This window comes from Rhea pennata, chromosome 26 (genome assembly GCF_028389875.1).
Source record: "Rhea pennata isolate bPtePen1 chromosome 26, bPtePen1.pri, whole genome shotgun sequence".
Lineage (NCBI taxonomy): Eukaryota > Metazoa > Chordata > Aves > Rheiformes > Rheidae > Rhea > Rhea pennata.
Window position 1 is genome coordinate 378,170 of NC_084688.1, and position 26,210 is coordinate 404,379.

The following is a 26,210-nucleotide window of genomic DNA, read 5'->3' on the forward strand; positions in this document are numbered from 1 at the left end:
GGTACAGCTGTTAACATGCAACCGGCTCAGTTGTCCCCTCTTTTCTTGCTGGAGCCTCCTGGAGCACTGGGGGTGACGCAGCAGCAGCACGGACAAGCCAGGCGAGAGTGCGGTGGGGAAAGGCACCCGGGTGCCTGTTTATTGCAAGTGGTGGGAGGCAGCGCTGCAGGGCCCCACGCCGCCAGCTGCCACCGGGCCCTGCCGGCTCCTGGTGCGCTGTCCTGTGCCCGTACCCGGCCGAGGGAGGCGGTGACATGGGGGCAGGCGCCCTGCACGGCCCCGGCCCCTGGGGGCAGCAAGGACACCTCACTTGGGGGCTGCACCCGGGAGCTGCTGACACCACAGCTCCAGGCATCCAGCCCAGCTGCCTGCTTCCAGCACCTGGGACAAAGTCTCAAGAGGGCTGCAAGGGCAGCTGGAGGCTTTGCACAGGTGGAGGCCTGCAGGCAGCAGCCCGGAGCCAGGGCCAGGCTGCACCCAGGGCACTGGGCTGCAACACAGCACCGGGCGGTATCGGTGGGCCGGGCTGCGGCCATGGCGCTGGGCTGCAACAGGACATCCGCGTCCCCAGGCTGCATCGCTGCACCAAGCTGCACCCGCGGCCCCTGCAGAGCCAGCCCTAGCGCATGCGATGAAGCGGGGGACAGGGGTGGCCACGGGCACCGGGGGGCCGGGCTCAGGGCCGCGGTGGCAGGCTGAGGGTGAGGTTGAGGAAGCCGCTGTAGCTGAAGGGGGGCAGGTGGGGGGCACAGGCGGCTGCCGCGGGCCGGCAGCCCAGGGGGTGGCTGCTGCAGCCCCCCGCCTCCCGCTCGGCCCCGAGGTAGATGCTGTCGGGGGAGTCGGCCGAGGGGTCCTCGTCGAAGTAGTTGTAGGGTCGCAGGATGAAGCCGACGTTGTTGCCCGCCGTCACCGTGTTGGGTACGTCCTCGGCGTGGGGGACGTGCAGGAAGCCCACGGAAATCCAGGCCACCAGGTCCTGGGCAGGAGAGGGGCCGTCACCAGGGTCCTGCCCCCGCGGCAGCTGCCAGCCCCACCACCCTGCTCACCTCGCCAGCGATGGTCTCGTTGTTGATGAAGTCTGCAAAGGCGACGGTGGGCGTCCAGGGGTCGTTCTGGTTGTAGATGCTGGAGCTGGCCGGCTCCTCTTCCTTGTGCCGGGTGACGGCCAGCTGGTACCTGCGGGCCGGGGCGGCGCCGTGGGCCGGGTCCCGCGCTGCGGCTCGCGGCCAGCGGAGCCCCCGGCCCCCAGGCGCCGGCCCCGGGGCCGAAGCGTTTCCCCAGAGGCGAAGCCCCAGCCCGGCGGAGCCCCGGCCCGGCGGAGCCGCCCCGGCCCCAGGGGCGCTGCCCGCGGGCCGCCGAGCTGCGCCACAGGGGTGTCGAAGCCCATCCCGCCCCATCCCGGCCCCCCGCCGCCGCCCCGGCCCCCTGCGCACCTGCCCCAGCTGAGGGCCCGCTCCATGGGGCTGTCGGCGGGCAGGTGCTCCCCGGGGTGGCTGCGGAGCTGCAGGCGGTAGCTGCGCGGGTGCCCCCACCGGTTGGGGCGGGCGCTGGCGAAGGCCACGTAGCGGGGCAGGCGCCCGCCGAGGGGGAAGGCCGCCTCCTCCTCCCGCCGCAGGCGCGCCTTGCGGAGCACGGGCTGCTCGATCGTGTGCTCCCCGCTCCAGGGGTCGCGCAGCCGCTCGTACGCCATGTCCTGCGTCTCCAGCCAGTTCAGCCGCCCTGCGGAGCCCGGGGAGGGAGCGCTCGCGCCGCCGGCCCCAGGCAGGGCCGCGAGGCGCCCGGGCCGCCGCCGCCCCCCGGCACCTACCGCCGACGTCCAGGTCCGCCTTGTAGTGGATGTGGTGGAGGTGCATGGTGCCCAGCGTGTGCGGCCCCACCCTGTTGCCGTAGTTGGTGCCGTGGCCGTGGAAGAAGGAGGAGCTGATGTAGCCGGTGGCGTGGACCTGCACCTCCAGGGCCCCGCTGGCGTAGAACAAGAAGTCCCAGACATAGTCGTAGTTGACGAGGGTGGAGACGGCGCGCAGGACCAGGGCGGTGCGCCGCAGCCCCCCGTAGTAGGCGGAGTGGGCGTCGGAGAAGTGGCGCCGCAGGGGGAGCGCCGTGTCGTGCTCGAAGACGCACAGCGAGGCGCGGCTGGCCTGGGGGGCGTCCGCCTCGGCCAGGTAGTGCCGGTCCACGTAGGTGGCCAGGTAGGGGCAGTCGACGCCCCGCACCAGCTCGTAGGCGAAGCGGCCGATGCCGAAGCTGCCGTCGAGGTAGCGGGTCGACATGCCGCCGGGGCAGTTGGAGCCGTAGAGGGCCAAGGCCTCCTGCAGGCTCAGCTCGTAGAGGAGCCGCTCGCCGCGGTAGCGCACGTCGAAGAGCCGGGGGCCGGAGCTGGGGTTCATGCCGAAGGCGAAGCTCCAGCCCTGGAAGGCGACGCGGTTGTGGTGGACATGGTAGCGGGGACCCTGGGGCTCGTAGGGCAGCGGCGCCGGGGGGCCGGGCGGGTGCCGGGGATGCATCGAGCCGTACATCGCCGCTGCCGCCAACGGCTTCTCGATCCGGACCAGGGGCAGCGAGCCGGCCGCAAACTCAGCCTCCAGGGCCCCAGTGCTGGCAAAGTACCGACCGTTGTAGAAGACCTTGCGCAGGCGCCAGCGAGACACGTCGAGGTCTTTGTGGTCCACCAGCAGCTCCAGCCCCACTGGTGAGAGGAAGAAGCCGGTGCCGGGCACGGCGTGGAAGAAGACGAACCAGGTGCTGCGGTCGCCCGACTGGAAGCCCCGGGGGGCGGTGGTGAGCGCCGCCAGGTCGCTGCCGTCCGTCTCGCAGCACGCAGCCAGGAAGCGCGGTGCCTGGCGCAGCTCCCGCTGCATGAGCGTGTTGATATCCGTGTACTCCTTGCCTGTAACGGGGCGGCGGTGGTACGGCACCTTCCCCCCATACTTCTGCACCGTGACGTCCCGGTGGTACGTCGGCATCGGCAGTGGACCCACCACATACTCCGTGATGTTGGGCTCCAGCTGGTTACCAAAGTACAGGACAGCCAGCGCCTCCCGTGCAGGGCGAGGCCCCCCATCATCCAGGAACCGCAGCACCTCCACCTTGGCAGGGATCTGCACGTCGACCAAGTAGATGCAGTTGTCAGAGGGCAAAGCACGCGAGGCGTCCACCAGCTTCACCCCGAGTTTTTCCTGCAGGTACCGGACCACCTGGACCATTTCTTCTGGGGTCAGATCAGCAAAAACCAGGCTGCGGCCATCGTCAGTGTCCTCCTGCTTCAGGTGCTGGTGCTGACAGACACTGGGTGCCCTTCCTCTGGTCAGCAGCACGCAGACCAAGGCAAATATTGTGGCCAAAGCCAGAATGAGGAGAATGAGCACGGTCTTCACGTTCATGTCTGCCGCAGGGCTGAATGCGCCTGTGGGCTCCGAGCTGCAAAACCCTCGGAGTGACCTGCCAGCGGAAGGGGCTGGTTTTGTTTTTTTCCCGTTTTTTGGACAGGGAACAGCCCAGATGAGTTTGCAGGGAGGGTGCAGGGCCAGAGGGGGATGTCCTCAGACATGCCTAGAATTTGCTGGAAACCATAAAAGGCAACTTTGCTCCACTCCCCCAAACAAGTCACATTTTAAAGTGAACTTAATGCTGCTGCATCTATCCCTCCCGTTTTCCCTCATGCAGCGCTGCAGACTCAGAGCAGACAAATACACTCGCTTGGGGGTATTCTCCCCCTTATTCCTTCTCCCCTTAACCCAGCAGATGGCCAAACGAGTGGAAGAGCTGGCAAGGCCGATGCCTGCCCACATGGCACGCTGTTGAGTGCAGCGCTGCAGCCCCGTCCTGCCCACTAACGGCAGGTCAATGCTGCTGCCTGCGTGTGGGCGTGGGTTGCTGCTGGTGCTGAGCCCACGTATGGGAAGCCACCGCTGGCTCCCTGCTCCAGCAGCACCTCCTGAGTGCTGGCCACGGCCTGGCACAGATGAGGCTGCCAAGAGGAGGATGAAGGCTGCTGAGCCCAGTAAGCATCCTCAGCACCGGGAGCTGCCTTGGCTCTGTCCCTGGCATCACCTCTGGGACCCTGACGCCAGTCCGAGGGCCAGCGGCGCAGCCAGCACCCGCCTCTGCCTTCCACAGAATCTGCCACCATTGCTCACCCCAACCACCCCCCTCCTGCCATCCCGCACCTGGGGGCCACCCCAAGCCTTGGTTTGTGAACACAGAAAACACAGCAACGAGCCAGCACACCCCACCCAGCAGTCACCGCTGCGTCGTAAGAACGAGACACTTGAGATCGCACCAGACTGGAATCAGACTTCATTTCTTTAAACACAAGACAGGCACTACACAAAATTTGCTGCTGTAGCAAAGGGATGACATTTTCCCCCCACTTTCCTCCTGCAACAGATTCAAATTTGGCAACTAGAGAGGGCAATGCATACTCCTATCTGGCAGTATGCCAACAAGGTTATGCCTCCCTTCTACAGAGCACTACTTAAAAGCAATGATAACAAGCAGAGTTATTGTACAACTGGAAATTAAGACAACTTCATTGCAAAAAATGAAAATAAGAGACAGAACAGTCAGCCTAGTGCCTTTGACTGTCTCCTAACACTAAAACCTGTAACATTAAAGCCTGCTCATATTTTTGAAGCCATCATAGGTGAACAGGGGGAAGTTTGGCAAACAGGAGGCCCTTTTGGGCAGGCACGCAACAGAGTTGATTTCACAGGCAGTAAAGTCCTGCTCACTGGTGAAAAACACACCATCATGTGAGTATATGGAAGGATCTAGGTTGTAGTAGTTGTAAGGTCTCAGGAGAAAGCCAACAGAGTTTCCCACAGTCACTGTGTTGGGAATATCCTCAGAGTGTGGGATGTGAAGGAAACCAGTGGTTATCCAGGCAACCAGGTCCTAGACAGGGAAGAGAGTTACATAGCTATTTCCAGAATCTACAGCTGGAGCTACTGAAATCTGCACATAAGCCATGGAAAGTTATAGAAAGCTCAGGAAGGAACCTTCTGACCCTCTGAAACATCCAGTCCAACCCACATTCTCCACACTCAGAGCTCCTCCTTTCCGGGAAAGATTTCCCTCCTTTCCCCAAAGACCAGCCTGCAGCCAGGGCTGAAGACATCCATCAGGCAGAGAGACCTTTGCTCCGATTCCCCCAGCCAATCCCTATTCTTGTGGAGATTTTCCTCACATTTTGCTGGTATTTCTCCATGAGTAGAAATGGACCCACACTCTGGATCTGTGCACTCTGATCAAAGTGATGAACAGATACACAGAAAAGGGGATGCTCAAATCCACTTTCCTCATTCCCTGAGACTCTGCTGCTTTCCCAGCTAAGCCCACTGTCCTGCAAGCAATACCTAGGATTGCTCAGCTGGTCTTTTGGGGGCAGCTCCAATGCTCTCGCTTAGCCTGTGGTCAGGTATTACAAGCTTCAGCACTACACACCACAGCTCACCTCATTAGTGATGGTTTCGTTGTTGATGAAGTTAGCAAAAGCAACAGTGGGCGTCCATGGGTCATTCTGGTTGTAGATACTGGTGCTGGTGGGCTCCTCTTCCTTTCGCCTGGTGACAGCCAACTTGTACCTGAGGACCAGAAAAGAGGTAGGAACCTCTCGCAGCAGCTGCAGGCGAGGGCAGGGAGATGCCATTCTAGGACCTGCAAGGCTTCTTACAAGCATTTACTGGCCATGGAGGGTAAGAGCTCCAACACAAGGTGGGGATGCAACCTGGGGAGTCTAAAGGTGACCAAAGCGACCGTTGATGATGAGAAAAGGGACAAGGGGTTTGTCTTGGAGGCCAAGGGCCAGAGCATGCTATGGGCACCCATCACAGGTAAAGCAGAAACCCATTTTAAGGAAGGGATGGTAAAAGCATTGCCAGGGTGCCAAAAGCTCAGGGAGTGCACAGGTAACAGCCTCCTTGGGCAGGGCATAGCTAAATGTTACTCCCTGGAGAATCTGCAAATCTCAAGACTGATCCTACAGAGTAACCCCCACCCAAGGGATCGTCTGTCAGGTCCATGAAATCTGGAGAACCTGATGCCACTGTTAGGAGAGCAGCCTGACCTTGCCCAGCTGATGGCCCTCTCCATCGAGCTGGTTTCGGGCACGTGATCCCCTGCAAAATTGATGATCTGGATCCTGTAACCACGCTGATGACCCCACTTGTTTTTGCTGTTGGCTGCAAAGTAGATGTATCTGGGCATCTTTGACTGGTGCCGGAACGCAGCCTGGTCCTCTACATCCAGGACTTTCTTTGTGAGTCGTGGCTGCTCTATCTGCTGCTCTGGGCTCCAGGGGGCCCGTGCCATCTCAAACACCATGTCATGGGCCACCAGGGAGTTTCTCACCCCTACAAGACAAAAGCAAAGCCACTGAGGAGCTTCCCTGCAGTCGCCTGCTCCCCACAGACACAACTGCAGTTACGGCTTGTTTTCCCCATCCTCCCTCCCACACCCTAGGTTCTGAGTGCTGTTTTCTGTATGTGAGAACAGTTGCTTCTCTGCAGCTCCACAGCAGCATGGCTGTGCACTTACCTAACCCAGACAACAACACTCCAGGGCACACACTACTGCCCACGCAGACTCTTGCCCTTTGTGAGGAATCAGAAGATGGAAGTCCTGTCCCAGTGCAGAAAAACAAGTTTGCTTACCAGTGCGAGCCCAGCCTAATTAACCCAAGCACCTGATGGCCCAGCCATTGCTGTTCTGCTCATTAGAATCATAGAATCAGTAAGGTTGGAAGGGACATCTAGAGATCATCTAGTCCAACCCCCCACACACACTCAGCAGGGTCACCTAGAGCATGTTAGACAGGGTTTCATCCAGGCAGCCCTTGAATATCTCCAGAGAAGGAGACTCCACAACCTCTCTGGGCAACCTGAATTCCAGTGCTCTGCCACTCTCAGAGTGAAGAAATTCCCCCTCACGTTCGTTCAGGCGGAACTTCCTGTGGTTCAATTTGTGCCCATTGCCTCTTTTCCTGTCATATGGGACAGCTGAAAAGAGTTTGTCCCCATCCCCTTGACACCCTCCCTTCAGGTACTTATACACATTGATAAGATCCCCCCTCAGTCTTCTCTTCCCCAGGCTAAACAGGCCCAGCTCTCGCAGCCGTTCCTCATAGTGCAGGTGCTCCAGCCCCCTGATCATCTTTGTAGCCCTACGCTGGACTCTCTCCGGCAGCTCCATGTCTCTCTTGTACTGCAGAGCCCAGAACTGGACACAGGACTCGAGATGAGGCCTCCCCAGGGCTGAGGAGAGGGGCAGGATCACCTCCCTCGACCTGCTGGCAACACTCTTCCTAATGCACCCAAGGATACCATTGGCCTTCCTGGCCACAAGGGCACATTGCTGGCTCATGGTCAACTTCTCATCCACCAGCACTCCCAAGTCTTTCTCTGCAGAGCTGCTCTCCAGCAGGTCAGCCCCCAGCTCGTACTGGTGCCTAGGGTTATTTTTCCCCAGGTGCAGGACTCTGCACTTGCCCTTGTTGAACCTCGTGAGGTTCCTCTCTGCCCAACTCTCCAGCCTGTCCAGGTCTCTCTGAATAGCAGCACAGCCCTCAGGTGTATCAGCCACTCCTCCCAGCTTAATATCATCAACAGGATTAGTAAGCATCCTGCAGGCAGGGGAACAATGCAAAGAATACAGGCTCCAAGCACATTTGCACATCACAGAACTTGAGTAGTTCTGTGCAGTTCAGGTCTTTCCACAAACAACATTTGTCAGCCAGAGGCTCAGACCACCAGGAGAGGCACAAGAGCAAATAAGTCTGGGGATAAATTGGGCAGGAGCTGGCTGAGAGCACTCTAATGCCAGCATCAGCATGGCAGTGTCCAGGGGGAACTGACGGGGCGGGGGGGGGGGAGGCTGTGGTTAGCCCCCCAACTGCCAGGTCAGGCAGGCCAGCTGTAAACTGTTGCCAAGCTCCTCAGTCTGGGCAGGTGGCACAACTCCCTCACATGCCCTACTCGCCTCTGTGCCATGTAGAGTTTCCTAGTTTGTGTAGAAGTCATTCCATACAGGAATTTCTGGCCATCCTGGACTTGACCAGACCCTTGGGTCTTGCTTATGCTACAGAGATAGCAAGATTGTAGTCCTGAGCCAGGACTCACCTGAACATGCTGCAGTGGAGGTCAGTGCCAGAAGCCAGAGACCTAGGGAAAAATATCCACATCCAGCAACTACCATGGTTCTTGCTTGCTTCCATTCTATGAAGTGAGCAAAACTTCTAATCCCACACCTTCCTTTTCAGTGATAGTCTGATATTCTGCCTGCCTTTTCCATATTTTTCCATTTTGCAATCCTCTGCCCTGGTCCAAGTACTCAAACTCATCCTAAAACCACATAGAACGGTCTTTAATTTTGTGTTTCCCAATTATAAGAGAAATGGAAAATTTTTTAATATATAACAAGGGCATGAGGCAGATGCTATTTCAGCAGGAGGGCGAGGACAGAACACATTTGTGACAGAGGTGCAGTACATAAACGGTAGTGGAAAAGCTAATAAACTGCAGCCTGTACTCCAGACTAGGAGGCCAATTCTCGACCACAGTTCTGTGGCTTATCAATGTAAAGACACGCATTAAGGAAGACAAGACCCAGACCTACCTCCCACATCCAAGTCCACTTTATAGTTGATGGAATGGGTATGTATCGTGCCCAGCGTGTGCTCCCAAACCCTATTGCCGTATCTCAGACCATCCCCATGGAGGAAGGATGAGCTCATGTACCCCGTGGCCTGGACTTTGACTTCAATGGCCCCATTCTGGTAGAAGATGAAGTCCCACACATAGTCGTAGTTGCCCAAAGTTGCAATGGAACGAACAATCACAGCAGAGTTGACTAGTCCCCCATAGTAAAAGGACTGCAAGTTGGAGTAGTGGCGCCTCAGAGGAGAGCCCAGGTTCTGCTCAAAAATGCAGATGGCATTTTTAGCAATTCTGGAGACTTGAGACTGAGCAAGGTAGTGCACGTCCACGTAAGTTGCTGAATATGGGCAGTCGACACCTCGCACTAAGGGAGAGCTGAAGCGCCCAATGCCAAAGCTCCCATCCATGTACCTCGTTGACATCCCTCCAGGACAGTTGGAGCCATACACTGACAAGGCCTCTTGAACACTGATCTCATAGGCAATCCTCTCTCCCTGATACCTGATGTCAAACAGGCGCATGCCTGTGTTCACGCTCATCCCAAAGGCAAAGCTCCAGGCCTGGAAGATGATGTGGTTGTTCTTGATGCTGTAGCGGGGACCCTGGGGCTCATACTGCACAGGAAACATTGCTGCAGGAGGTGCTCGCGGCTTCATGGATGAGAAGTCCCCATCCCATGGGGCTTTCTTCACTTTCTCCACGTTAATGCGGCCCTGCACATAGGCACTCTCCAGCTGCACCATGTCCCTGTAGTACTGCCCATTATAGAAGACACCGCTCACCGCCCACTGGGAGATGTCCAGGTTGCTGTGGTCTACCAGCACCTCCAGCCCCACAGGGTGCAGGAAGAACCCACTCACATTCTGAAACAAAACGAACCAGGTGGTCCGATCTCCAGACTGGAAACCACGTGGGGGGCTGTGATTTGAAATATCATGTTGGTGCCATTGTACTTAAACACTTCTTTTAATAGGTTGGGGCTGCAGCAAATGCCACTACCTTTAAGAACATTCCCACTTGCTCATAGTCCCTGCCTAGCACCAGTCTGTAGTGGTACGGCACCTTCCCCCCATACTTCTGCACCGTGACATCCCGGTGGTACGTCGGCATCGGCAGTGGACCCACCACATACTCCGTGACGTTGGGCTCCGGCTGGTTACCAAAGTACAGGACAGCCAGCGCCTCCCGTGCAGGGCGAGGCCCCCCATCATCCAGGAACCGCAGCACCTCCACCTTGGCAGGAACCTGCACATCAATGTAGGAGATGCAGTTGTCAGAGGGCAAAGCACGCGAGGCATCCACCAGCTTCACCCCGAGTTTTTCCTGCAGGTACCGGACCACCTGGACCATTTCTTCTGGGGTCAGATTAGCAAAAACCAGGCTCTGGCTCCTGGACCCAGTCTTCTCCATATTGCGAGACTGGTACTCACAGCTTGCTGATCGCCTCCCTCTGCTCAGCAAGATGCAGGAGAGAATGAAAGTTATCACTGCAGCCCCAACCAGGAGAACATAGGGCAGTCTTGGCTTCATCTCTCCAAATACAGAGACAGCTTGTAGTGTTCAGCCGCAGTATCTAGAACACAGCTCTCACAGGCAGACCAGACTCTAATCCTGCTCCTGACTGTGGGTTTAAAGGTGTCACTTATGAAGTGGGGAAGGTCTGGAGCTCACACGTGACTCAGTTTGCAGATCACAGGTCCCAGCCAGTGCAGCCTGTTTCTTCCCCACTGCAGACACGCCAAGGAAGCAAGCTGCAGAGCTGGTGCTTGACTTGCTCCCCAAGTTACTGATTACTTTCTCCATCACACAAAAAATACCAGGAAGAGCCTGGGCCTTGGTCTGCCTACGCCACCTTTGCTTCTCCCAGCAACACAGCCCATCTTGCCCTATGCAAGCATGAACTCACCAGCCCTTACCTTTAGCACCATCAGCACACCTGCATTCAAGGTACAACGGCCAGTCCAAAACACAAACTCACAAGCTCACAAGAGGTGTGTGAGCAACCCACCACCCGCCCTTCATTGTCTCTACTCCCACTGTCCGCAGTGCACTGGCTGGTGCTGCACCAAAATTGTGCTCGCACACTCTGAGAAGTGGTGTCAAGGCACAGACTCCAACACCACGTCTGGAGCCAGGTGCAGGACACAGGCTGACACAAGTGCAGTGCCACTGCCAGGGAGGCTCAGCAGGTCTGACCCTTTCCGTACATGGGGTCCTTAGGATCAGTCTCTCTCCCAAACTGCCTGCCAAGGCTGGCACTTTGGATGCCTCTGCACGGCCTGTTCTTGCTGTTGCCCATTCTCTGCTGTCTCCAGGTCTTCCCTACCCCCTAAGTGAAGAGGTCTGGCTGCTCCAGTTCTGGCTCTGACTACAGGCAGACTGGCAGGAGCTGAGGACGACTGCCCAAAACAGGAAAAACCTTCCTGGTGAGGACAGGCAACCTCCAGTGAACCCCAGGCAGCAAGCAACTGTAAGCCACAGTCTGCATCTGTGAGGGCTGCAGGAAGAAGAACAGCAGCCACATAGGCAATACCAGGTGAGACCAATCCCCATCTAGCCCTTCTCTCTCCACCCCAATACCACTGCAGCTGACATGATCCTTAGACAGGAGCCAAGATGGACAAAAATGGTGACCTGCAGGAAACAATTCAGCATTCCCACCCACGCAGCTCAAAAAAAAATCCTTCTCTGCACAGAACTGTCTCAGTGACCAGGATAGCACCAAGCAGCCCTTTCAAGACACAGTGCAAGGACATGGGGGCTGGAGCCTGCCTCCCTATGTCTGTGTGCCCCAGGTCTGCCCCTGTGCTGGCCCACTAGCTTTTGCAAGGTTGACCCTACATGGTCCCAAATTAGGCCCAAGCTCTGCTTAAGGCAGCAGCCTGTGTTACGCTACAAGTATTTGTGGATGGCATTCTAGCCAAAGATCATGGTCCATGCACTTTGCACTCTGATGAGGTCAGAAGTTAGAAGCATAGGAGGAGGGGCTGGACTGGGGCTGAAGTCACCACTGCCCTGGCTACCACTGCTGTCAAGATCATGTTATTTTAACAATTTATGTTTTCATTCACAGTTCCATCCAGGAAATAGTGGCCTGTTTTCCCTGCAGGTCCCATACCAGCCTAGTCTCAGGACATACAAAACCTATAAGGTAGAACAATATATTTTTGTTGTGCTGCAGTTTTGTCTTTCCTGCCTTGCTGAACTTAGGTGTTCTCTAGGGCTATTCAAGCACACCATATTGCCACTAGTCTCAGTGCTCCGGATGAGCATTATCATTCCCTTGATAAATGGCACATGTCCAGGATTTTACACGTTACCCCAACAGTACTTCACTGTAACCAAGGCTCAGGATCTGTAAACAAAACAAGGGGCAAGCAGTCACAGAAGAGGGCCTTGCCACTAGGCAGGAACCATGTTTAGCACGTTTTCAAGCCTTGCTTACAAGAGGGGAACGAGTATCAGCTCCGCTTTTAACCATAATGAAAACGGCAGCATCTTGGTACAAACACCACTTCACGCAAAAAACATGTGCCTAGATCAAATGCTTGTACTGGAATTAACTGCAGCTTAACATATATAGGTTTCTGATTGCTCTGCACAAATCCAGCAGACTGTGCATTACTAGACTGGCATTTCTTCTTGTGCTGAAGTTCACTATCTACCAGTGATCTTTTTGGTCTTGTGCAGATATAAAACATTTTTCTACCTTTTACATAAGCAGGTTTCAATAATAGACATCTAACACTGTCAGTCTATGCTCTCAACATCACTGCCCTAGCAGTTTGCTGAAATGCAGTTACCAGAGTAGCCTTCAAACAGGAAGCAAAACCAGATCTTTCACCCCAGAATCCTTGAGCCTTCCCAGGGGCAGTCAACATCAGCATTTAATTGTTTAGTCCACCAGATGGTGCAGCAGAGAGCTAGTCTGCAGACTGAAATAGCTCTTCTGCAGGGATCCACTGCCAGGAAACATGACTGTGTGCAGCAGCAGGGGAAATTCACTGGCTTGCTGCAGTGGCTTTGCAGTCCAAGTCTCAAGATCCAAGTTACAAGTGTTTCCACAAAAGAGAAGCAGAAATAGAGCGGCACAAGTTCAGCCCTGGAGCACACCACTTCAGCAGCCCTGCGTTACACTGGGCAGTTGAGACTTAAGAAGGGATTTTCCCAAGTTACAAGGAGAGTGTGCCAGGACCAGCACTAGACCTAGCAAGAACAGGCTCACTCATCCAGTCCTGCAGACAGGGCTCTCTGCCCTGTCTGCCTGGCTATGCTTCTGGCAACACACAGAGTGCCAGCTGTGAGGCCTCAAGGAGACAGATGTTTTTAAGCAGCTACCTTTTATACTTTCCCTGGGCTGAGCAAAGACCTCCCAGACAATTCCCACTGCATTCAACTAGGTGCCTTTGACAAATTATCTTATGTGTAAAAGAGTAATTTTGCACCGAAGGACATTAGGAGAGGGAAAAAGCAGGATTCTGATGACAATTATGAGGAGCTCTACAGACTAGGAGGCCAATTCTCGACCACAGTTCTGTGGCTTATCAATGTAAAGACACGCATTAAGGAAGACAAGACCCAGACCTACCTCCCACATCCAAGTCCACTTTATAGTTGATGGAATGGGTATGTATCGTGCCCAGCGTGTGCTCCCAAACCCTATTGCCGTATCTCAGACCATCCCCATGGAGGAAGGATGAGCTCATGTACCCCGTGGCCTGGACTTTGACTTCAATGGCCCCATTCTGGTAGAAGATGAAGTCCCACACATAGTCGTAGTTGCCCAAAGTTGCAATGGAACGAACAATCACAGCAGAGTTGACTAGTCCCCCATAGTAAAAGGACTGCAAGTTGGAGTAGTGGCGCCTCAGAGGAGAGCCCAGGTTCTGCTCAAAAATGCAGATGGCATTTTTAGCAATTCTGGAGACTTGAGACTGAGCAAGGTAGTGCACGTCCACGTAAGTTGCTGAATATGGGCAGTCGACACCTCGCACTAAGGGAGAGCTGAAGCGCCCAATGCCAAAGCTCCCATCCATGTACCTCGTTGACATCCCTCCAGGACAGTTGGAGCCATACACTGACAAGGCCTCTTGAACACTGATCTCATAGGCAATCCTCTCTCCCTGATACCTGATGTCAAACAGGCGCATGCCTGTGTTCACGCTCATCCCAAAGGCAAAGCTCCAGGCCTGGAAGATGATGTGGTTGTTCTTGATGCTGTAGCGGGGACCCTGGGGCTCATACTGCACAGGAAACATTGCTGCAGGAGGTGCTCGCGGCTTCATGGATGAGAAGTCCCCATCCCATGGGGCTTTCTTCACTTTCTCCACGTTAATGCGGCCCTGCACATAGGCACTCTCCAGCTGCACCATGTCCCTGTAGTACTGCCCATTATAGAAGACACCGCTCACCGCCCACTGGGAGATGTCCAGGTTGCTGTGGTCTACCAGCACCTCCAGCCCCACAGGGTGCAGGAAGAACCCACTCACATTCTGAAACAAAACGAACCAGGTGGTCCGATCTCCAGACTGGAAACCACGTGGAGCTGTTGTCATGGCTGCTAAACTGGTTTCATTATATTCAATTACTTGATGCATGAAAGATGGAGCTGTGGGGAACACTTCACTCTTTAAAAACTCTGCAATCTGTTTGTATTCAACAGCCAATGTTGGTCTGCGGTGGTACGGCACCTTCCCCCCATACTTCTGCACCGTGACATCCCGGTGGTACGTCGGCATCGGCAGTGGACCCACCACATACTCCGTGACGTTGGGCTCCGGCTGGTTACCAAAGTACAGGACAGCCAGCGCCTCCCGTGCAGGGCGAGGCCCCCCATCATCCAGGAACCGCAGCACCTCCACCTTGGCAGGGATCTGCACGTCGACCAAGTAGATGCAGTTGTCAGAGGGCAACGCATGCGAGGCATCCACCAGCTTCACCCCGAGTTTTTCCTGCAGGTACCGGACCACCTGGACCATTTCTTCTGGGGTCAGATCAGCAAAAACCAGGCTGTGGCCATCATCGGTGTCCTCCTGCTCTGGTCGCTGGCAGACACTGGGTGCCCTTCCCCTGGTCAGCAGCACACAGATCAGGGCAAATATCGTGGCCAAAGCCAGAATGAGGAGGATGAGCACTGTTTTCATGTTCATCTCCACTGCAGATTTTGAGGCTTTTAATAGAGCTTCCAGAGCAGGTTTTCCAGCTGCTGCCTCTGTCAGTTTATGGTGTACTGGATAGATTAGCACAGAAAGTACAAAAGACTGGGAGAGGCTAGGGGAGGAGATCTGAAATTCGTGGTGACCAGAAAGGGCAGTTCTCCACTCTCAGCTTCAGTGTGCTCTGTCTTCCTCCAAGAAGAGTTCTCTGAAAGAACTAGTAGAGATGCAGGATCAGTGACTCAGACAAATTTCACATCATTCTGTTACTTTTTCAGTCCAACCAACTTCCTGAGGCTGCCTGTAAAAACGAAGATCATTTAGTCAGCCTGAGGTGGCTGGGACCATTGTGAAGCTCTTATAAGCTGAGAACTGCTGTCACACTGTAGAATTTCACCTCTCTGCAACTCACCGAGTCTCCTTGTTTATCAGGCTGTTTCCTTGTAAACACACTCCGTGGCATCATGATTTCAAGCTAGTTAAGAGTTCCTTTTTTTTTTTTTCCCCTCTTTTTAATCTTCCACATGGTAGCCTTTGCTGAAAACACATCCATCTGTGTAGCAGTAGAAAAACTTTGGCAGGCGTGGAGAAATGTAGTTTGGGACGAGATTCAGGCCCCACTGCACAGTGAACAATTAGCTCTTAGTTTGCACCTTTGAATAGTAATTAACCAATTATTCCCCCCAGCACTCCACTGAGACAAGATCAAGCAGCTTTTGTTTCTACCTCAGATTCAAAGATAAACTGAGGTGCAGCTTCTGAGAAATTCCCTCAAGGACCAGGACAAACACCCCAATCTCTGCTCTGCCTTTGGCATCCAAGCAGGGAGGTGATGGCAGTGCCAGATATCACCATGCTGCCAGTCTCTCCTGCTCCCCAGGCTGAGCTGCCACCTCCAGAATTCCTACCAGTAAAAGGCTGTGAAAACTGCTTTCAGACAGTGTCATAGGTGAAGTCTCCTTACTGGTTCACAGCACTCTTGAAAAGGCTGAGCAGAAGGTAAGAGCCAGGCAACAGGACTCAGTACTCTGTTCCGCCACAGTGTAGGTGCTTGAGGTGGACAAGACGCACAGCTTTAGGTACAATCCCTGCCTGTTCTTGAGCAGTGCTAAGAAGCATAAGGAATGCAAGAGAACCAAGGCTGTAGATTCAACACGACATTTCCACTCCTGCTGCCAGCCTCACCTCACCTCACCCTGGCCTTCCCTTCCTCCTCCCATCAGAGTTTCCTGGTGGGAGACAGGCCCTCCTCCCTTGGTACTGCCTCGAGTTCTTCCTCTGCAGCAGATCTTGCCCTGGTCTCAGTTTCTCCTCACTGTCCTCCTGCAGCACTTACCAGATACCACACTGGTAGGCAGAAGGCCATGTTGCTATAGGACACAGTCCATTATCCTCACCACCGCTGGCAGCCCTCAGACTTCTTTAGCCGAGGCTGCAGCTGTGAAGACAAGAGAAATGCACGCATGTTCACTTCATTGCCAGCAAGCACCATTCCTGTCTCACTGGCAATCACACCAGTGAGGCCCATGTGAACCACAAAAGTCAAGTTACATGGCCCCTCTGACATGAAAACAAGCAATGGGGAGAGACAGGCCATTAGAAAAGAGCCTTGGCTACAAGGGATGTAACAGCTACAGGTTTCAGAGGTATGCCCTTCTCATCAACTTCTAACTAGCCTCTAATAGCAGAGTAAGATGTCTCTGAGTAGCTCCAAATTAAGCACAGAAGTTTTGACTTTCAAGTCAATCTCTCAGTCTGTGAGGTCAACAAGGCTTCCAGGATCATTTAGGGTTAGGCTAGAGAGCAAAATTCCCTTTTAGTGCAAGTCTGGTACATAATATCCCATCTTAAAAATAGTGCAGAGAGAAGAAAGGGAGTACTATCATCCCATTTGAGCAGGTTTGCAGCAGTCAGGGCATGCCTCCTGCCTCCTAGAAATTTAACAAGTGTTCTGCTGCAACAAACACCTGCACAGCTGAGCTGAGACTGCTACATGAACCTCTGAGACTGCATGTACAATGTCCACATTCACATTTCCTTAAAGAAGTGCAAAAGACCAGATCATTTAGTTTTGACTCTTCCTCCAAACTTTGTCTTTTATGTCACAAGTCCCTAACAGTCAAGGCATAGGCTGCAATTAGAGAAGATCTTTTTCTGAGCAGTATGACAGTGGTTTAAGAGACCTGGATAAACTTCATAGGCCTTACTGCCACACAAATCGTGACTCAGTCCTATAACTTGCCTGTGAGATGTCTGGAAACAAACGAACTATGGGAACACTTATTTCTGTGTATGTCTGGTGTTTGAAACAGAAGGAAAAACATAAACCCTAATCTGTAATGACATCCCTATGACAAACAAACCCACAGCACACACCCCTGATCTTCAGGATATATCTGGCACAAATGAAGCTCTTTCTGTGCTGTCTCTGCCCCATTACAGAATATGCACCACAGATGTCATGATTAATATCACATATTTAATACCATCTACTTTTGTTGTATTTTTAAAAATGAAGACCTTTAAACATGTTACAAGCAACACAAGAATCAACCTCTGTTCTTTGGGAGCTCTGTTTCACAATAAACAGAACAACCTTAAATACATCTCCATTTTGCAGTAGAAACTTCAGGAAGCACAGTAATTATCTGAGCTTGCTGAGTCAAGAAACCTGTGTCAACACCTAGCAATGAAGAGTGATCAGGGATCTTTAAGGGCCACACATATGACTGAACTGCTTGTGTACGTTCTCTGAAAGATGGTGCCTGAAGCAGCTCAAAGCTAACCTAGAATTTTTAAAATGATATGTCTCACAAACAGTAGCATAACTTGTTTATGATGTGTTTGGCACACATTCGTCCCACACCTCATCAGTCTGACTAACCCATGACTCTCCTACACCTAACACGGAGGGTTCACATCCTGATATTTATTTTGGCCATATGGTTACTTTTAGGTACTGCCCATTCATACTACTTGCCACATTCCCCAAGCAGAACAGGGAAGGCAGGATTTTGCTCTACTTTGCTCACATAGAAAGGTAGGGGTGGCAAAAATAGTCTCTGAAATTTACAGTAAACAAAACTAAAGACAGACATGTTGCAGCTGAGGGGAAACTCAGAATCAGTGACTGCCAAGCAGGTGAGTAAAGAGTACAGTACAAAGTACTGCTCACCAGCAGTCTGGGCATTGACACGCCTTAAGCAAGCCCCAAGCCAGATCTCAGACTTTGGAAAACTCCCACTCCCATTATCACATCTCATATGGTCAGCTTGTGTAAAACAGAAGAGTGGAAATGGTTTGAACCATTGAACCATTCCATTCTGGCAATGTTTGTGTCTGCACACAACTGCTGTGCCTTTATTCTCCTTTCAAAAGCTTTAACAGTAACTGCACTTAAGCTGGGATGCTTCAAGAATCTGAATTCAAGCTCTGATGGCATGTTGCCACTTCTGGAGAGCAAAGCAGAAAAACACTGCAGTGAAACTGAGGGGTGAAGATCACAGACAACAAACCCTTTCCTGCTCCTGTGGATGAGCCCATGCTCCCTATCAACACCTGTCAATACAAACTGTCTTGGATGCTCCTTCTTTCTACAGAACTGCTGGCACAGGATACCTGAATATTTTATTTCTTCTGGTTGTGGTGAGGTGGTAACCCTCATGCTGTACCACGTTGGGCCCTGTCAAAAGCAATCCTCCTGAGCTCTAGCTCCAGCTGATTTAGCCCCAATGGATTTGTTTTCAGCTCTATTCCTGCCTTCCTAGGAGCAGCTCTCGTACAACAGCAGGACTTTCCCATACCACCGGAAGCACCACGCAGCAGTCTGCCCTGCAGGACATGTCTGTCCACAAGATGCTGCTCCTGTTTCTCAGAGGCTGAAGATTTTAGGGCTGGATGCACCCAGGAGCCCAGGGCTCAGCCCAGGCCAAGCAACACTGCTCAGGCTGGATCAAGGGCCCCACCTAGTGGCACCCAGGTCAGAAGGGGAGACGAAACTCCTTTCACCCAGGTGCACAGTTCTGTGTTTCCCAAGGAGCATGCTCACAGAATGGGCCTGGAAACCACCACCTGGTGGACACACTGTTTAGCGAACAAGAGTGCTAAGCACTAAAGAGCAGGTTTCTGCAACCCAGGTTGTGGTATAACAGGCACAGACAAAGTGGAATGAAAACAAGGACATTCCTCCAGGTAGAGGTGAAGACAGCTTTGACCCAGGGGGATAAAGGGCAGGTTTATATTTCCTTAGGCATCACACGCACAGAGGAACCAAGAGAATGGACTATGCACTGAATATATGTACCAGGTGTGATATTCAACATGCCTGCCCCAAGACAATACTGCAGACACCTACTCAGCAGAGATGCAGCAGTAGCCATGGAGCAGGTTCCAGACTCTTACAGAAGCATCAGGCAAATTGCATCTGTTTTAACTGAGATGACCTTAGTCCAACACACTGGGTTAGAGTGGGACAGATCACATCAAACCCAAGACGTTGGGCCTACTGTAAGACGTGCTAAAGTAAGAGAAACAACCTACAAAGCAGCACACAGTGATGCACAACACAGTCAATAAGAGGAACAAGGGCAATGCAGGGAAGGAACTGGATATGAAGCAGGACCAGAACAGACATTAACACTGCACAGCCTGTCCAAGAGCTCAGTATCACACACAAGGGTCTAGCTTAAAAGAATTCAAAGTACCTTATTTTAATTTCTTGACATGGTAAAAGTTTACACACTTTCATCTGGCAAAGAGAGCTGAACAAATTAAAAGGAATCAATACAAAGAAACACAAGGGGAATTGCTGCTCCCAGACAGCAGCTAGAACGCAGTTGGTTTGTTACTGAATATTTATTAGCGGGAAGACTAAGAGTTGACTTACTACAAACAACAACAAAAGAGTCTATAGAAAGGGCCAGGGGCCCTCCATACTCTGGGCAAATCCCTGGGAAACCAGCAAGAGACAACATGGCTCTTAGATGTGGAAGCAGAAGAAACAAAGTTTAAAAGAAAAAAAAAAAAAGGAGAAAGTTCATTCCATTTGTCACTGTATGTTACAATGAAGTTAACAGAACTATTAAGGCTACTGCACAATAAGAATATACGGGTGTAACAGTGAGACCCGGGAAACAGCAAGGTTCCAGAAAAAAAAAAAAGATTTAACATTCCCTGAATAAGGGACTTAGTAGAAATACTATAAATAAGAAAATTTTGGAGCCTGCAGCGTTATGGGCCCATTTCCCACACATAAAAACTGACACAACACAGTCATTTCCAAAGGGGTTTGTAATGGACCATGAAACGTTCCAGAGGCTTAGAGGAGTCACCAGGCACACAAGTGTACCCTTTTGCAGGAGAAAGACTACAAGGTTTGCAATACCATGTGGTTATGGCCATCCTCATCTCCAAGGACCAGCTGTTGCAGCTGGCCTGCTCTGCCCAGACAGCAGGAAGCACTGCCAGGAGACAGCAGGTCACAGTCTAACTGTGTGTGGAGACTATTAGGGCTTTAGTATCAGACCTCCAGCCCTTCCTCTCTCTCAACCTGGGCAAAAACATCTCACGCTAAAGGGGCACTAGGACACATGTGAAGTAACATTGGTTTTACCCAAGGAAGTGGCTCTAGTCAAGTAGCAAACAGGAGCAGAGGCCACCTGAGGTCATGACCAGCCAGTACAGCAGCCAGCCCTAGCTAAAAGCACCACCTTGCAACTCTGCACTGATTTAGCTATAATTCACAAGGTGGAGACAGATGGGGCAGGCTCTACTGAGTAAGAGAAGAGCCAGGAAGAGTGAAGACCTCTCAATGGCACTGCAGCACGGCTGCTGCCACCAGCCTAGAAGGGACAGATTCCCTCTTCATTACAATTGGTCAGTGCAGAGCATGGGCAGAGGAATCAGCTAGAGACAGTCCTGAAAAGCGCTGGCATATCAACCACTGCATCACCACTTGGGCTTGGTCTCACACTGCAGACTGTCTGCCCCATTCCCAGAGACACCCATGGAGCCTCCAGCCAAGAGACAGGACAGGACAAGGGCTTGGTCTCTAGCATAGTTCCTACTCAGGTAGGAAGAAAGGCATGAAGGAATGTCCCTCCCCAGCTGATGCTCTCAACTCCACAGTAGCCTCCAGGGCATCCCAAAGCAGTGAGACCTTCTCATTACCAGTTACTAGAGGGAGGGAGAGCTCCTGAGACTGAACAAAACCAATCACAGAACTAGGTGAGAATTTCTTTAGAGTTTAACTAAGAGTGCGATACTATTTCCAGCCAGTTTCCCATCTCGATAGTCACGTAACAAACCAAGGCAATGACGGTCTTTAGTTGACTGAACAGTTCTCAAGTTCAAACGTTGACACTTAATAGAGGGTCTCAGCATTGCTGCTCCGAGGCCTCTTGATCTTCTCAATGTTTTTAAGGATCATGTCATGCAAAGTGACCTGCAAAAAGGGAGAACACAACTCAGACAAGAAGGGTGAAGTTATTCAGTGTTTGGCTTTCACAATAAGCAAAACAGCAATACAGCTCACCTTCACACTACACTCAGCCTCTACCTGCAATCACATATCTAGTTTGAAAAAAAATGGCTTCTTTCAACAAGAAGCCACTACATGCAACATTAAAGAGAGAAAACTTCTTCATACAGCCTGGGAATGACTTAGTACCACCTGAGCAGTTTAGGATCAAAGGTTCCCACAAAAGTGCAATGAATACTCTACAGTGGACTCCTGTCAACACTCAGCTGGGAACACCGGTCTCTGGAGAATGGTGGAGAGGCAATACACCATTAGGTCTTCTTAACACAGCCAAAGCAGACCAGGGGAGTAGACAGGCTTCTTGCCAAGAAAAGGTATAATCACACAGAAAGGGGAAAGCAGCAGAAAGATCAAGGCTGCTTTCTCCACTGCTGTGTGGGTAGCCAGTGGGAGCTCCATTTCTCACTTACATATTGATTCCTCAGCTCTGAAATGATCAGACGCAGACTAATGTACTCCTTCTCATCGATCTCTGTCACTGTGCGGCGGTAGTCCTCCTACAGAGAGATGTACAGGTGAGTGGCCTGAGCCCAGCTGTGTCTCCCATGCGTAAGAGAAGTTGGTACAGCTTTTACAAAAGAATCTCCCCTTCAGCTTGCTCTCTTCTAACACAGATGCCCTGCATCCCTGCATGATTCCCCCCTTTTCCCATAGGGCCCCCAAAGCTGAGAAAGGACAGCGATGAAGCAGCCCAAAGAGTCCCCCAAAGCAGCAGCACATGACATATAAAGCTCTATTTCCCTGTTTACTTACCACATGAGGGTACTTAGCTATTTTGGAAACCAACTTTGCTCTTGTGATATAGTATCTGGTAGGGAAAAAAAAAAAAGAGAGAGAGAGAGAGAGACTAAAAGTCAGATAAATAGCAGCAAGATTTCTAGGCCCACCCTGCCTTAGAAAAAGCTAGGGAACCTTCTCCAAGCAGGTTACTTTTCCCAAGAGGGCCCCACAAAGGGCTCTGCTCTTTCACACCTACCTAGAAATCTGGTCCAGGTAGGACGCAGCCTCACTCTCCACAGTTCGAAGCTCAGCCACTGTTTCCTCCTGCAAGGAAGCCAAGAACGCCATTAGCTTCACAAGACTGCTGCTGGCCTTCAGGGCTCTAAGAGTGACAGCTCTTAGCAGTACCATTTCAAGCTCAGATTTGATTTTAGAAACCTAAACCAGCCCTATGCCTGCAGCCCTGGATATGGTCAAGTGAAAGAATCAGAGGAACCTGGGAGATCCGCATTTCTGGAATATAGTCCTCTGCCATAGCATGGAGCCTTACCTGAATAGAAACACCAAAGTTGTTTCCATCCTCTATTCTGGGGATGAGAAGTTGCACCCACATTTTGACCTGCAGTAGGGAAGAGGGAGGAGAGGAAAGAAAGCCACAACACTGAGCAATGCTAAGATGTTTAGAGGAAGATGTCTTAAAAGCATTATGAAAAGCCCCCTAAAATCCTGTCTTTGCCATATAGCTCATGATAAACTCCTACAAGTCCTTCTCACTCGTGCAATGCTTCTGAGTAGATTTCATCTCCCACGTGGCTAGGAAGCCACAGCAAAAGCACAGCCTCCCATGGGAAGCTCTCTTGAGCACACCAAAGAAATACTCAGGAGGTACCTGTGATTCTGTGCAAAATGAGAGTGATGAAAAGCCTCAAGGAAGGTGCCTGCATAACAGACATCTTCCTCCTTCATGAGCTGAACTAAAGCCCCCTGAAGGCTCAGAAAAACATCATTTCCTTATCTCTATCTCCCAGCCACATTTAGAAACTGCAATACAAATCCTGCATTTCCTCATTTAAGAGAACATGGAGGTACCTGTTCCTTCTACGCAGAAAAGCTTTGCCCCTCTGGGAGCAAAAGCATTCTACTGCCTCCACTTGCCCAGTGCTGAGGACTGCAGCTCACACTCACCGTATTACACTTCTCAATAAGCAGCCTGATCTCTGGCTTCACTTTCTCAATGATGTCCACCAGCTGCTGGTTGCTCTTCAGCATCCCATTGGGCATCACAAACACTTTGGTACCTAGCAGCAGAAGAGACAAATGGCTTGCATCAGCACCACAGAGGAACAGCTACACTGTAGATCAGACCAAAGGTCCACCTGAGCATCTTATCTCCCACAAAGGCTAGAGGCAGACACTGAGCCAGACTGCAGCTAACATGTAGGGAAGGGGAAATTTAAAATGGGATCATTGTCACTACCACAAAGGAAGGAAAAAGAAAAGACAAAACTGAGACAAGAACTAAAGATCTCTAGGCAGCTAAGGCTTAGCACAAAGGATTTCCCTGATGCAGGAGAAAAGTGGCAGAAGTGTTTGTCTCAGCTTAGTCCAAAGCCTGTTACCTTCCTTTGGGCAAGGAAGGCTTTCAATACCGATCCACAAAGAGACCAGCAGCCTCTGTCAGCATGCCAAGCTCAAGCAATTACAACTTATGTTTATCAGAGACATCCAGAATTTGCTATTAAAAGCTGGAACCTTACTCCTTTGCAGCAGAATGCCCATAGATCAAGTTCTGAGCGGTTCCATGGGTAGGGCTGCATGGGCAGCAGCTGCTGTCAGGATAGGGTGAGTGAGGCTCACGTGATTTCATACCCCTAACACATGGCATGTTGGCTCAGTGGGCAGGCAGCAGCACAGAGACTTGGGGACTCTTACCCTGAAAGGTCTCTTCACGGTCTTCCAGCTTCCTCTTTTTCATATTTGGCTAAAATATACAAAATGTTTTACTCACAAACTAGTCGTAACCTAGAACAGCATTGCAAAGGAAACAAGGCAAACTTTAAGAGTCTCTGCTATGCTCCTGGTTTCTAAGTATCCTTCATTAAAAAGGAAGGAGGACTGCAAAATACAGTGTTACCTCCGGCAGACTTCCCAGGCTCTAGAGACCAATTCCTAAAAGCCTTTGGGAGAGCCATAGCCTGTTGTTAAATAAGAACATCCTAATCAAACACACACCAAATCATGCAGTTTTAATTAACAGAAGTAGGGATCATAGCCAAGACAGTAACCTTACCCCATCCAGTCCATCATGGCTGTTTGTGAGAAGAATTGGGTCAGGCACTGGGAGGTTCATGTCCGAATGGATCTGAGTGAGATCATGAATATTCAGGATAGGCTCCTGGAAAATAATGCAGATTTGTTATTTAATTATGAGCTAACAACTCCCATCACACTGAACACAATTAAAAAACAAAAGATTCAGATCTCCCTCTTACCCATCCACAAAAGAAGGAAGAATAAAAACACCCCACAACTAACAGCAGGACTGGTGAGTCCCCCATCCACCAAGGACAGAATGCTAACTCTAGATTATGATCAAAGCTATCATCTCTCTCCAGCACTGGAGATGATGAAACCCCTGTGATGTCACCGCATCAAGGACAGTCTAAAGCTGTTGAATATGTAAGAATAGATGTGTTGACCCTACAGAGAAAACTGAAAAGTAACCATCCTTCTACATCTAACAGCACTCAACTGTGCTCAAGTAACTCTGAGACTCAGCTTAACTCTTTTGTAATAAGGTAAAACACACAAAGGAGGTAAAAATAAGTTTCCTTATCGCCTACCATGTCATTTTATAATACGTAGTTTGAAAAAGAAAGAAGATACAGTTGACGATACATATCTCACCTTAAGGAACCCATCAAGTTCCAACAGCTTCTTTGGGAAAAAATTTGCCACCAAATCTTCAGCCTGAGAGAGAAAGAACAGACTATGATTTGAAACAGTGCCTCAGGTCTCCTAGTATATGTGAGCATCAGGGACATTGACTTTCCAAAGCCAGGAAGCAGCAGAGAACACAGATTTCTCTCGCTAGCAACCTTCAAGCAAAGCCACAGTGAACAGATGCCAAGAGACGTTTATGAGACTACATGACTTCGTTTCAGTCAGTGACTGAAGCTCTAAGCACAGATAAGTTTACAGAACAGGTTCATATCACAGCAGAGCCTGCCAGAAAGATATGACCAAATAGCCTCACCTCTGACCCACTATGCTGTGGAACAACAGCAGAAGGATACTCACCTCACTTGTGATCCGCTCTCTAAAGGAGTCAACCTGCAGACAGAAAAAAAGCAGCAGTTAAGTCTCTCTCATACAGCAGCACTCAGTGCAAGGCAGGTGCTGCACCCTACAGCAAGAGATTGACCCAGAGACAGAATCGAGGTCCTGAATCCGTGATCGCTCCACGTGTGCTCCCGTGCCGTAAGAAAAGCCGGGGAGCCGGGACGCCCTGCGCACAGGGAGCAGCGGAGGGAAGGGACGGCCAGAAGGCGCGCAGGGCAGGCCCGGAGGCCTGCGGCGGGCGCCCCAGGAGCGGCGAGAGAGGGCGCCGAACAATGGAGGCGACGCGAGAGCAAACGGCTGCACCGCGCCACCGGCGGGGCGGGAAATCCCGCGCGCCCGCCGCCGCCGCGCGGCTCCCGGGGCGGCCGCCGAGGGGCTCCCGCGCCTAGGAGCGCGGCGGGCCCGCGGCGCGGCCCAGGCGCGCGCCGGCGGCCCGCGGCGCCGCCCGCGGCAGGCCCAGGCCCAGGGCGCAGCGGGTGGGCTCACCTTGAGCTTCACCTCCGGGTCCACCTTCAGCAGCGAGGCCATGGCGGCGGCGGCGGCGGGCGGGCGCTCGGGTTCGCTCTCGCGCGGGGCCGCACTGCCGCCTGCCCCACCGCCGGCTTCGCCGCCACCGGAACTGACCTCACAGACGCCCCCCACCAATGCGCGCGCGCGACCGCCGCCCACGTGACTGCCGGCGCCGCCGCGCAGGCGCCCTGCGCGGGCCCGGGTCCTCGCCGCTCACGCCACCCGGCTGAGGGCAGCAGGGGAAGATGGCCGCCGCTACGCCCCTGCAAGGACCCCGCTTCCGCGCCCGCCCCG

The 26,210-nt window shown here is 52.4% G+C and overlaps 4 protein-coding genes across 4 annotated transcripts; all 4 read right to left on the minus strand.

The window, feature by feature from the left end:
- Window positions 1-108: 108 nt before the first annotated feature.
- Window positions 109-3,460, minus strand: LOC134151237 (membrane primary amine oxidase-like). The gene is made up of 4 exons (XM_062595644.1): window positions 1,808-3,460; window positions 1,434-1,719; window positions 1,047-1,176; window positions 109-976 (listed from the first exon to the last, which is right to left on the minus strand). Exons 1-4 carry the CDS (start codon window positions 3,378-3,380, stop codon window positions 677-679), a joined length of 2,289 nt encoding a protein of 762 aa, XP_062451628.1. The 5' UTR covers window positions 3,381-3,460; the 3' UTR covers window positions 109-676.
- An 818-nt stretch (window positions 3,461-4,278) lies between these two features.
- LOC134151430 (membrane primary amine oxidase-like) lies at window positions 4,279-10,443 on the minus strand. The gene is given in 6 exon segments (XM_062595943.1): window positions 4,279-4,893; window positions 5,453-5,582; window positions 6,065-6,350; window positions 8,611-9,573; window positions 9,576-9,629; window positions 9,632-10,443. Coding segments are annotated over 6 exon segments (2,268 nt in total). The 5' UTR covers window positions 10,182-10,443; the 3' UTR covers window positions 4,279-4,608.
- Window positions 10,444-13,156: 2,713 nt separating this feature from the next.
- LOC134151431 (membrane primary amine oxidase-like) lies at window positions 13,157-16,297 on the minus strand. The gene is made up of 2 exons (XM_062595944.1): window positions 15,219-16,297; window positions 13,157-15,107 (listed from the first exon to the last, which is right to left on the minus strand). The coding sequence occupies exon 2, from the start codon at window positions 14,798-14,800 to the stop codon at window positions 13,214-13,216; it is 1,587 nt and encodes a 528-aa protein (XP_062451928.1). The 5' UTR covers window positions 14,801-15,107; window positions 15,219-16,297; the 3' UTR covers window positions 13,157-13,213.
- Window positions 16,298-19,641: 3,344 nt separating this feature from the next.
- Window positions 19,642-26,109, minus strand: PSME3 (proteasome activator subunit 3). The gene is made up of 11 exons (XM_062595945.1): window positions 25,893-26,109; window positions 25,365-25,397; window positions 24,972-25,034; window positions 24,355-24,459; window positions 23,997-24,045; window positions 23,250-23,362; window positions 22,615-22,683; window positions 22,321-22,388; window positions 22,098-22,152; window positions 21,755-21,841; window positions 19,642-21,248 (listed from the first exon to the last, which is right to left on the minus strand). The coding sequence occupies exons 1-11, from the start codon at window positions 25,932-25,934 to the stop codon at window positions 21,168-21,170; spliced, it is 765 nt and encodes a 254-aa protein (XP_062451929.1). The 5' UTR covers window positions 25,935-26,109; the 3' UTR covers window positions 19,642-21,167.
- Window positions 26,110-26,210: the final 101 nt, after the last annotated feature.